At 40.8% G+C, this 12326-nt stretch overlaps 1 protein-coding gene across 4 annotated transcripts in view; it reads left to right on the forward strand.

Annotated features, from left to right (window-relative positions):
• Spast (spastin) overlaps positions 1-12326 on the forward strand; it is a 47540-nt gene that overhangs the window by 9498 nt on the left and 25716 nt on the right. For 2 of the 4 annotated variants that reach the window (XM_041631080.1, XM_041631082.1), the window contains exons 2-3: positions 5596-5682; positions 9242-9325. In XM_041631080.1, the coding sequence (XP_041487014.1) occupies positions 5596-5682; positions 9242-9325 (171 nt within the window). The remainder of the gene's footprint in view (positions 1-5595; positions 5683-9241; positions 9326-12326) is intronic. The other 2 variants (XM_041631081.1, XM_041631083.1) reach the window with 1 other exon arrangement.

The raw sequence follows: 12326 nt of genomic DNA on the forward strand, positions 1-12326 counted from the left end.
AATGTAATAAAAATGTAAATATAATAAGCGTATATAGTTAGAACAGCCCTCTTAAGAGTTAGCTCATGTGGTGAGTGGAGAAAAGTGACAGCCCGTGGTTTCACTTGTTCAGTGTACAGCAGAGATGCTGCAGATGGGTGCTGGGGACACAGTGTTCACCACAGCACTATTTGAAATTTTTAAAAAAAGCTGGCAACGCACTTGGTATCTTTTTGGGGAGAGAGGTAGAGGTTGAACACAGAACCTTGAACATGTTAGCCAGTGAGTTCCAGGCTAGCCATTAATTTTCAGTATGTTTTGGAACATTTTAAGTGATTTTTTTTTTAACTATTCTTTGTGTCTGAGTGTTTGCTTATAAGTATGGATGTATACCACGTTTGTGCCTGGTACTCATAGAAGTTATAAGAGGGTGTTACATCTCCTGGACGGGAGTTACAGACAGCTGTGAGCTACCTTGTGGGTGCTGGGTCTCAAACTCTGGTCCTCTACAACCCCTGGCCAACTCTGTAGCTCGAGTACCTTTTCTTACAGCATCTTACCTTTCTGTGTAGTACTAGGGACTAATACTCCACCACTGAGCTCTATGTTCTCAGTCATTCAATATCTGATAAAACAATTTTTAAAGTACCTAAGTAAAAATTTTTATTTATTTATTTTGTGTGTGTTGCCATGGTACAGGTTTGGAAGTTAGAGAACAACTTATGGGAATCATTTTTTTCCTTCTACCATGTAAATCCTTGGTATCCAACACACTTTACCCACTGCTCTGTCTTACCAGCCCTTCAATAGCTTTTGCTTGGGTTTGCTTTGGTTTTTTCAAGACAGGGTTTCTCTGTGTAGTTCTGTGTAGTAGGGACCGGGGGCCCTTAGTTTGTCCTGGCTGCCCTGCTAGCTTACACTTGAAATAATCACACAGAAACTGTATTAATTAAATTACTGTCTGGCCCATTAGCTCTTAATTTCCCATTGGCCAACTCTTACATCTCAATTCAACCCATTTCTACCAATCTATGTAACACCACGAGTTTATGGCTTACCAGGAAAGATTCTATCCAGTGTCAGTGTCAAGGAGGAGCTTCATGGCGTCCGCAACTCTGCCCTTCTTCCCAGCATTCTGTTCTATCTACTCCGCCCATCCAAGTTCTGCCCTATCAAAAAGCAAAAGGCAGTCTCTTTATTCAACCAGTGAAAGCAACACACAAACAGAAGGACCTCCGAAACCAATTCTGACTATTCTGGAACTTGCTCTGAAGATACAGACAAGGCTGGCCTCACACTCACAGAGGTCCACAGCCTCTGCCTCCAGAGTGCTAGGATTAAAGGCATGCACCACCAGTGCCCAGCTTGAAAACTTCTAATATAGAAAATAGCAAAATTAGCAGGTAATGAATGTAATACATATATATTACATATGTATATATACATACATATACGCACATATGTAATGGATACATAAATGTGTATATATTATATATATATAATACCATAGCAATTTCATGTGTGAATTTTTTAAAAAAATAGTAGGGCTGTGGAGCTGGCTCAGTGGGTAAATGCTTGCTAAACAACATGAGACCTGACTTCAGGTCTCCATCACCCCAGTAAAAGCCAGGTAGTGGGCATCTCTGTTACCCCAGCGCTCAAGTGTAAAGGAAGATTGTGCTTTTGTTTCCCAGCCGCCCAGACCCGAATAATAACATGATGTGGGATTCCCCTCTGTATGCTATGAATTTGTTTCATTACCATTGGTTATTTTTTTGTCTTTTTATTTATTTTTATTTTTTTACCCTCAGAACCCATGATATTTATTGAGTTCTACATTTTTCTCTGCTCCCCTCCTTGCCTCTCCCCTCCCCCCTTCAATCCTTTCCCCAAGGTCCCCATGCTCCCAATTTACTCAGGAGATCTTATCTTTTTCTACTTTCCATCTATGTAAGTCTCTCTTAGTGTCTGTATTGTTGTCTAAGTTTTCTGGGATTGTTCATTACCATTGGTTATTAAAGAAGTTGCTTTGTCCAGTGGCTTAGTAGAGTCAAGCCAGGCAGGAAATCTGAACAGAGATATAGAGAGAAAGTAGGTGGTGTCAGGCAGCCATCTAGCTGCCAAAGGAGACAGATGCTGGATCCTTACTAGTAAGGCACAGCCTTGTGCCGATACATAGATTAATACAAATGGGTTACTTCAAGATGTAAGAGCTTGCTAGGAATATGCTAGAGCCATTGACCAAACAATGTTGTAATGAATATAGTTTCTGTGTGTTATTTGGGTCTGGGTGGCCTGGAGACAAAGGAGCAGTCTCCGTGCACAAAATGACGTGCCAACATGGGCTGACTACATCAACATAAAAACCTGGGAGAGCTTGGGAAGGAATTCTAGACATACACACACACAAATACACACACACACACAAGAGTTAAGCACAGCTTCATGGTAGCAGCATTTTCTTGGGTGGGCTCTGTTTGCTAGAAGCAAGCAGAGGCACGATTCCTTTAAGGGAAGGCTTCCTGACTCAATGGTAGCAGCAAAAACTGCACAGCTCCTTTAAGAAGGCTTCCTGGTTTGTGCTAGTTGCACAAACAGCTCTGGCTCTTTCAGGAGTCCAAGCACTTGAATGGGGTTTGTGGGCAGAATGCTGCAAGTACTTGGTGGCAACATGGGCCAACTGCTTCCCAGACTTGAGGTGGTGGGTACGGCTCCTACCTAGCAGTCCCAGAGTGGGTCTATATCACCATAAAGCAACTTGTAACGCTCTGCTCACAAACCCCAGTTAAGTGCTCTGTAACAGGACCTCCCAAAAGAGCCAGAGCTATTCAGGGTGCCAGTAAGAACCAGGAAACTGTATATTAAAAGAAGCCATGCCTCTGCTTACAGATAGCAAACAGAGCCTATCTGAAAAAAATACAACTACCAAGAAGCTTCAGGGCCGGGCGATGGTGGCGCACGCCTTTAATCCCAGCACTCGGGAGGCAGAGGCAGGCGGATCTTTGTGAGTTCAAGACCAGCCTGGTCTACAGAGCTAGTTCCAGGACAGGCTCCAAAGCCACAGAGAAACCCTGTCTCGAAAAACCAAAAAAAAAAAAAAAAAAACAAAAACAAAAAAACAAAAGAAGAAGAAGCTTCAGTTGACTCCCTTTTTGTGGGTCTAGAAACCCCTCTCCTTTTTAAAAACTTTTTTAGGCTTTATGTGGATGTACATTGCTGAATGTTGGGTGTAAATGAGACTGTGCTTTTGTTTCCTGGCCACCTAGACCCAAATAGTCACACAAAAACTCTATTAATTACAACACTGCTTGGCCAATGGCTCAGGCATATTCCTAGCCAGCTCTTACATCTTAAATTATCCAGTTTCTATTATTTCATATTTTACCACAAGGCTTGTGGTTTGTTACCTCACACCTTGCTTCTTGTGCACCTATGTGGTGTCTGCCTGACTCCGCCTTCTTTCTCCTTGCATTTAGTTTAAGTTTTCCCACCTGGCTATATTCAGCTCTGCCATAGGCCAAAGCAGCTTCTTTATTAGCCTGTGATAATAAAACATTTTCACAGCATATGGGGGAATCTCACAACACTGGAGTTTTTAGAGACTTGTGACTCCCAGGGGCTCTCGGATCAGGCCCTCCTAACCAAAACAGTAAGCTCCAGGTGAAATGAAAGCTGCTGCCTCACAAAATAAGGAGAGGGTCTAGTGAGATGGCTCAACAGGTAAAAACTCTTGTTCACAAGCCTGCAACCTGCTTGATTCTCAGAACCCATGTAAAGGTCACAGTTAGAGAACTGACTGCCCCAGTTGTCCTTTGCCCTCCACATGTCATATGACCCATGCACCCATGCCCTACCTCGTGTGATGATAAATAAGGTGGAGAGCAATAGAAGGTATGGACATCAGACTTTGTCTTCCATCTGCACATGCAAGGGCTTGTGTACCTGCATATACACGCACACACAAAAGTAAATGAGAGGTAGGAGTGGTGGTGTACACCTTTAATCCCAACTCTCTGGAGGCAGAAGCAATCATATCTCTGCGTTCAAGGAAGGCCAGCCTGATCTACGTAGTACTAGGACAGTCAGGGCTATGTTGTGAGACCCTGTCTCAAAAAAAAAAAAAGAGAGAGAGAAAGAAAGAGACAACAAATATTTGTGAATATAGTAGAAAAGCGTGTACTAGAAAGATGTGTCATGAAAGTGACCTCTTGGAAGGACAAGACTTTGAGAATGAGAAGAGGTGCTATAAAGGAACTCTCTAATATTTGCTAGGATGTATTCACTTTGGTGCCTTATGAACTGTATACAAGTAAGACAGTGCTAGCGACATTTTCATCACTCCGAATGTAAATGTCACTATACTCCTTGTTCTTTTTTTCAATTAAAAATACCCAGAAGTACATATGAACAGGTGTTCTTTTTTTTTTTTAAAGATTTATTTATTTATTATGTATACAGTGTAGGCCAGAAGAGGGCACCAAGTTTCACAGATGGCTGTGAGCCACTATGTGGTTGCTGGGAATTGAACTCAGGACCTTTGGAAGAGCAGGCAAAGCTCTTAACCACTGAGCCATCTCTCCAGCCCTGAACAGGTATTCTTATGAACAGGTAATGCTAGCTTGTAATGCTACCACTTGAGGGTCAATATTTCAAGGTCATCCTCAGCTATGTATTTATTTAAGATCTGCTTGGAGTACATGAGACTATTTCAAAAAGAGAAGAAACAGGAAGATGAACATTCAGAGTTTCTGTTGGTTTACAATAAACTGTTCGAGGAAGGATCGTGTAGCCTACGCTAGCCTCAAACTTGCTCTGTGGCTAAGGAAGACCTTGAATTTCTGATCTTCTTGCCACTGTCCAGGTTGATTTATAACAAGCTCTTAATAATTTCTTCATGTGCCATTATCAGGTATATTTTTCAATACTTGCTCTTTACTTGGCACAGTGAAAACTATGGTATTGTGAGAAGTAAGAAATTGCAAATATAAGAGCTGAGATAAGAAGGAAAGGGAGGCTAGACGTGTTTTAAATCCAGTTGTAGGAGGCAGAAGCCACACATCTCTGTGAAGTCAAAGCCAGCCTGGTCTACATAGTTCTAGGACAGCCAGGGCTATATAAAACCTATCTTAAAATGGGGAGATTCTGGGGGGATAGAGAATACACATTTCTTAGTTGTTATATGGTGTCTATAAAGGGACTTCATTTGGGCTGGAGAGATGGCTCAGAGGTTAAGAGCACTGACTGCTCTTCCAGAGATCCTGAGTTCAATTTCCGTAAACCACATGGTGGCTCCCAACCATCTGTAATAAGATCTGGGGCCCTCTGCTGGTGCTGCAAGCAGAATACCCACATAATAAATAAATAAATAAATAAATAATTTTTTTTTGTTTTTTACAAAAAGACTTCTACTTTGTGATCACAGCATTTATGATTAAGTTTTTATTTTGAAAATTCAAATGAAGAATGATATGGAAATTTTTATTTTATTATGTATAGGTATAATGTTTCTTAGACTTACTTGATCACAACCTTTTCATGTATATGATACTTGGAGGAGTGGATGCTACCTTTTTTTGTACTCATGATATATACAAATAATGATTTCTGTTTTTAAAGCAGGACAGAAGGAACAAGCTGTGGAATGGTACAAGAAGGGTATTGAAGAACTAGAAAAAGGAATTGCTGTTATAGTAACAGGCCAAGGTAGGTTATATGCAGTTTCTATTGCCACCTCAAATTCTACTATAGTTCCTCCCTCCAAATCCCTTCCCCATGGAGACCCCTCCAGGGCTTCTCATGGACTGACCGTGACACTGTCAAGCCCTAGAGACTATACTAATACTAATAACCAGGATGTCTGCTGAGTGACTCTGTGGCAGCAGCACATATGGATATTTTGGACAAACGGAAGAGTCGTGATGTGGTTGGGATAGATTAGGTAAAGGTGAAATTTAATTAATATCACAGAGTTCGACATCTCTAACTTGTTTATTTTTTGTAATTCTCCATTTAATTATTTTGGACTGTAGGTGAGCACAGGTAACTGAGAATTCTGAAAGCAGATTTGCAGAAGGGGGTTGGTGACTGAATTTACATATTTACCCCCTTTTAGATCTGTTTACCTTAGTAGATGCATTTTATTTCTTGATGTCATTGCATTTTGTTTGTTGTAAATTATTTTTATTTCATGTGCATTAGTGGTTTTGCCTGTGTGTATGTCTGTATGAGTGTGTTAATCTCTTATAACTGGAGTTACAAACAGTTGTGAGCTGCCGTTTGAGTGCTGCGAATTGATACTGGGGCCTCTGGAAGATTAGCCTTTGCTCTTATCCACTGAGCCATCTCTCCAGCCTTTCTTTTTTTAAAAAAAAAATTTTTTTTTTTTTTTTTTTTTTTTGGTTTTTCGAGACAGGGTTTCTCTGTGGTTTTGGAGCCTGTCCTGGAACTAGCTCTTGTAGACCAGGCTGGTCTGGAACTCACAGAGATCCGCCTGCCTCTGCCTCCCGAGTGCTGGGATTAAAGGCGTGCGCCACCACGGCCCGGCTGTTTATTTTTTTAAAGATTATTTATTATGTATAGTATTCTGCTTGCATGTATGCCTACAGGTCAGAAGAGGGCACCTCTCAGCACTCGGGAGGCAGAGGCAGGTGATCTCTGAGTTCAAGGCCAGTCTGGTTTAAAAGAGCTAGCTAGTTCCAGGACAGGCTCCAAAGCTACAGAGAAACCCTGTCTCAACCCCCACCCGCCAAAAAGAAAGAAAACAGAGGTAAAATTAGAGGCTACTGTCTGTGTAACTATAGTGAAAACATTTGTTGTATATTACTAGCTCCGAGTAGTCACTGAAAGTGCCTAATGGAGAGCATCTCATTTTTACCATGACTTCTTGCTTTTAGCTACTGTTATTAGCCTTATTTTTCAGATGAGAAACATGAACTACAGAGATGTAACTCAACTAAGGTTTCGTGGTTAGCAAGTGAGAAAGTTGGGATTTGTACCCAGGCCATCAGATGTCAGCCTTCTCCTCCCTCCCTTTTTTTCTCTTTCTTCTCTCTCTCTCTCTTTTTTTTAAATATTTATTTATTTATTATGTATACAATGTTCTGTCTGTGTATGCCTGCAGGCCAGAAGAGGGCACCAGACCTCATTACAGATGGTTGTGAGCCACCATGTGGCTGCTGGGAATTGAACTCAGGACCTTTGTAAGAGCAGGCAATGCTCTTAACCGCCGAGCCATCTTTCCAGCCCCCCTTTCTTCTCTCTTTTTTTTTGGTTTTTCATGACAGGGTGTCTCTGTGTAGCCCTGACTGTCCTGGAACCTGTCCTGTCTGTAGATCAGGTTGGCCTCAAACTCAAGAGATCCTCCTGCCTCTGCCTTGAGATCAAGCATTGGATCAAGGTGTGTGCTACCACCCCTGGCTTTCTTTTTTAAGGTTTATTTTATTTTTATTTTATGTGTATGGATTCTGCCAGTATGTATGCTGTGTACCACATATGTGCCTGGTACCTACAGAGGCCAGGGGAGGGAATTAGATCTCTTGGTACTGCCATCTCTTCTCTCCATTTTTAAAAAATATTTATTTATTATGTATACAGTATTTTTCTTACATACATCCCTACAGGTCAGAAGAGGGCATCAAATCTCCTTATAGATGATTGTGAGTCACCATGTGGGTGCTGGGAACTGAACTCAGGACCCCTGGAAGAGCAGCCAGTGCTCTTAACCTCCTAGCCATGTCTTCAGCCCCTCCATTTTTGGGTCTATTTTTGTTTTTTGTTTATTTGTTTGTTTTTTTGAGACGGGGTTTCTCTGTAGCTTTGGAGACTGTCCTGGAACTCCATATGTAGACCAGGCTAGCCTTGAGTTCACAGAGATCCACCTGTCTCCCCAAGTGCTGGGATTAAAGGTGTGCACCACCACCACCCAGTGCTTCTCTCCATTTTTAAAATTTAATTATTTAGGTTGTTGTTTGAGACAGGGTCTCACCATATAGCATTGGCTGGCCTCAAACTCAAAGATCTGCCTCTGTCTCCTGAGTGCTTGGAATATAGGTATGAGCCACCACACTCAGCTGGTCTTTTATATAAACAAGCAGAATTTGAATCGGTTAGCAGTAGAGCATTTGCCTAATTTTGATGATGCTCTGGATTTAAACTCAGGCGTTGCAAAAGTCAGTTTAAAAAGAAACAATAAAATGAATGTGAGTGGTTGGGTCTTTGAGGCGTTGATGACTGTGACTTTATGAATTAAAAATGTAAATATATGCAGTTCTGTATCAGTTCCATAAAGAAATGTTAGACGGAGATGGTTTAAAATAAAATGCCTTTTATTTAAGAAAAAAATCCCTTAAAGTGTGTTTTCTTCTCACCCTTAGCATTTAAGTTCTGATTTTGTGAAATAGAATGTGTGCCTTTCATAGAGATCACAACATTAGCATCTGACAGATTTGCTCATGCACAGGCAGTGACAAAGTATGACTGTAGCTTGGATGATAATAAGTTGGCACAGGTGATATCATATTCCAGCTCAAAGGTTTTTGCTTTTTGTTATTTGTTTATATATGTGTATAAGGTGTGGGTTTGAGTGGAGGTCACAGGACAAGTTTCGGGGTCAGATCTGACTTTCACTTTGGGTCCTGGGACTTGAACTCAGCTTGACAAGCTTGCTCAGCAAGCAGCTCTACCCAATGAGCAACCTCACTAGGATCAGTTCAAAGACTGAAGTGTGAGGGAAGATGTCATGGGTTCCATGAAATATGTGTGAAATTCATGACACTGCAGTATATTTGAAGCCATCATTAGGAACCATGAATATGTCTATGTGTGATATACATTCATATTTAAGACAGGTTCGCACTGTATCTTCCAGACTGGTCTTGACTTCACTATCCTTCTTCCTCAGCCTCCTGAGTTCATCTACGATTTCAGATGTTCTTCACCTTGCCTAGCAAAAGCATTCCCTTCCTCCATCCCTCCCTCCCTTCCTTACCCCTTTCCTCCTTGCCCTTTTTGAGACAAGGGTCTCACTGTGTCGCCCATATTGACCTGAAACTTATTATCTATCCTGACTGACATTGAACTTGACTTGGTATCCAAGTCCTGGGATTCTACATGTGGAGACACTATGCCCACTTTTAATTTCTTTATTAGGAAAAATTTTGATTCTCCATGAAGGTAATTGGAGCAGCACTTACCTTGAAACACTGTTAGTAGGGAAATGTAGATGCTTTAACTAATTCTTCCTTTCTTTTTTTTCTTCATTTAGGTGAACAATATGAAAGAGCTAGACGCCTGCAAGCCAAAATGATGACTAATTTGGTTATGGCCAAGGACCGTTTACAACTTCTAGGTATCACCTTCTCTAATTAGTTATGAAATATACTTAAGTGTTTAATGAATCATTGGTAAGGGCTGGGCACACAGTTGAGTGGCAGAGCACTTGCATAGCATGTGTCAGACCCTGTGATCAGTCTCCAGTGAGAAGTCAGTCTTTACCGGTGGGTAGAGTAGATCAGTAATTTCAGTGTTTAAATTTTATTTTCTGTGTGTGCCTGGGTGTCTGTATGTATACAGCATGCACGAAGATGCCTATGGAAACCAAATGAGGGCATCAGATTTTCTGGAACTAGAGTTTCAGGTGGTTGTAAGCCACTTAATGTGTGTGCTGGGAACTGAACCCTCGTCCTCTGCGAGAGATCTGATGCTCTAAACCATTACTGTTTCCTTCCTTCCTTCCTTCCTTCCTTCCTTCCTTCCTTGCCTCGAACTCACAGGGATCCTTCTGCCTCTGCCTCCCAGTACTGCCCAGCTAATACCGATTATGCCGTTTTTGGAAGGCCACAAGTTCCTCTTGCCAGAGATTAGGATGTCCTCCTTTTTAGCCATCAAGAACTTTCCTCAAATCCTTGAGAAAACGGGGACTTTTGTCTAAATGCCTGACCTTGGGAAAAGGACTTTCTCGGGGGACCAAATACTCCATTATAGCATATTACAATTTTTTTTATGTGGCTTAGTTTATCCTAATAGCTAAAGCTTAAAATGAGCAAAGACAAATCTAGACAAATATTACTGTGAACCTGAGTAGACCTTAGGAATTTATAAATTTTGATTATATATAATATACCTTATTTATTAAACAAATCTTATTTATCAAAAACACATTATTTATCACACTTAAGTTACATATCTAAATTTTCTAGCAGCTTGGTTAACTTGTGTGGGAGTAGGCAGAGTTATCACTCTGTTGTTCCATGGTGGAAAGGATTTTTTCCAAAGAATTATTTTGTTTAAAGAGGCAACAATTTTATACATTTTCATCCTTCAAAGCTTGCATAAAATTCCCCAAAGGAAGAGGTATAAGGGAACCTCCATTATACATAGTGAGAATCATTGAAAATGAAAGTAAATGGGTGCTGGAGAATTGTGATCCGCAAGGTCGAAATGCTGGGACTTTGTCAGGCAGCAGTGATTGCTGTGCGGTCCATGCCATTCTGTAGACCAAGAACTCATAGAGATCCACCTGTGTTTGCTTCCCGAGTGCTGGGACCAAAGTAAAGGGTTTTAGAGGAGTCCTAATGGTAAGGTTTTTCTGTGAAGCCCATCAGTGAGGATTTCTTTAGGATTAGAAGGGGGATCCTAGGGAAACTTGACTGTGAAGTTCAGATAGCCATGTTAGTCTGTATTACCTCAGGTGTTTCAAAAAGAAGCACTAGTCTCTTTCAGTTGTTGTAACAGGACTAGAACCCAGGGCCTTGTACATATCACTTGAGTTCTCTACACTGAGCTTCATCCTCAGTTACTGTTTTGTTAATAGGGACTAACTGGAAACATGGTTACAGTGTCTGTGTGTGTGTTTATGTAGCTAGAATTATAAACGCTACATACTTTAATCTATAACTTTTTATTTCCTGTCATCAAAAAAAATAAAATTTTGATTCCTGCTTGTCTTTACTATATAATGAATGTTTCTGGTAACTTTTTATGTTAATAAAGAAGATGCTTAGTGACCAAAATTTTCTAACTTATGATTTCACCAACACAAGTAAGTTGTGTCTCAGTATTTTGATTTAAAGAGCATTATCTTGAGAAAAATCAAGTGACCTATCTCTAGCTAACCAAAGTAAATAGAAAGGATTTAAAGTATATTGTATCAGCCACTTCTAGGACACAAAAGCTACGTGCTGCTTTGTGCTTTGTATACAAAGGGTAGCTGCTATTTAACCTGTCCCAGAGGCATGTGATACCTCACCGTACACCAAGCACGGTGCCTGCTTGTCTGACTTTAGGAATATAAGTCAAAGAGTTAGTATGTATGTTCTGCTTTTTTTGTTTTGTTTTTCATTGGGTGCTGATAATTAAACCAGGACCTTGCATATGTTAATTGCATATTCCACTCTGAGCTACACATATTTAGCCCTAGTGCTGCATTTATACATGGATTCATTGGCTTTCTAATACAGAAGAAAACAAACTTACTTCAGCAAATCATTTTTGGGAAAAGTGATCCCTTCCTTGGATGAGACAGATAGGTATGTCACCTTAGGAGCAGCGTCTGGCAGCCTGCATATAGCCCTAAGGAGGACGGAAGGCTGCGGTCTTGCTGCATAAGGAGAAAGCAACACCCCTTTTGCTCTAGGCAACAGACGGAGACTCCAGCTAGGGAGGGTGGTTATTTGAGGTGAGCAAATCTTTTTGTTGATTAGTTACATCTTACATGTCACAGAATTTTAAGCATGACTACCATCCCTCCCATTGTCCCCAAGTGACCCATTCCCATCCCAAGAGGCAGCTGTACTGGGTCATCAAGAAGTGACCAACTGTGTGTGTGTGTGTGTGTTTTCACAAACAGTAGCGTATTGCACACATAGTTCATCATGCTGATCCCCTTGCCTTGTTGCATTTACTTTTTTGCTTGACTTAAGGTAATAAAGTCAAATGTGACCTTTCTTAGATACTCCTTGTTTCCTTCTGCGCTATTTTTAAGTGATTTCCTCTTAAAGTGTCCTTTTAATCTTAGTGAGGTCATACTGTACTTCCTATAAAACATTTCTTTTTTTAATGATTTATTTATTATCTATGTATATTGGTATTTTGCCTGCATGTATGTCTATATGAGAATGTCAGATACCCTGGAATTGGAGTTACAGACAGTTGTGAGCTGCCATGTGGGTGCTGGAAACTGAACCCCTGTTCTCTGGAAGAGCAGCTAGTGCCCTTAACTGCTGAACCATCTCTCCAGCCCCTCCGCTACATTCTTTTGTTTCTTTTTTTGAGGGGTTGTTTTAAGACAGGGTTTCTCCTTGTAGATACGGCTTTCCTGGAACTTACTCTGTAAACCAGACTTGTGCTCA

This window comes from Microtus oregoni, unplaced genomic scaffold (assembly GCF_018167655.1).
Source record: "Microtus oregoni isolate MIOR12 unplaced genomic scaffold, Mior012 000036F_ref0000092, whole genome shotgun sequence".
In the NCBI taxonomy this organism is placed as follows: domain Eukaryota; kingdom Metazoa; phylum Chordata; class Mammalia; order Rodentia; family Cricetidae; genus Microtus; species Microtus oregoni.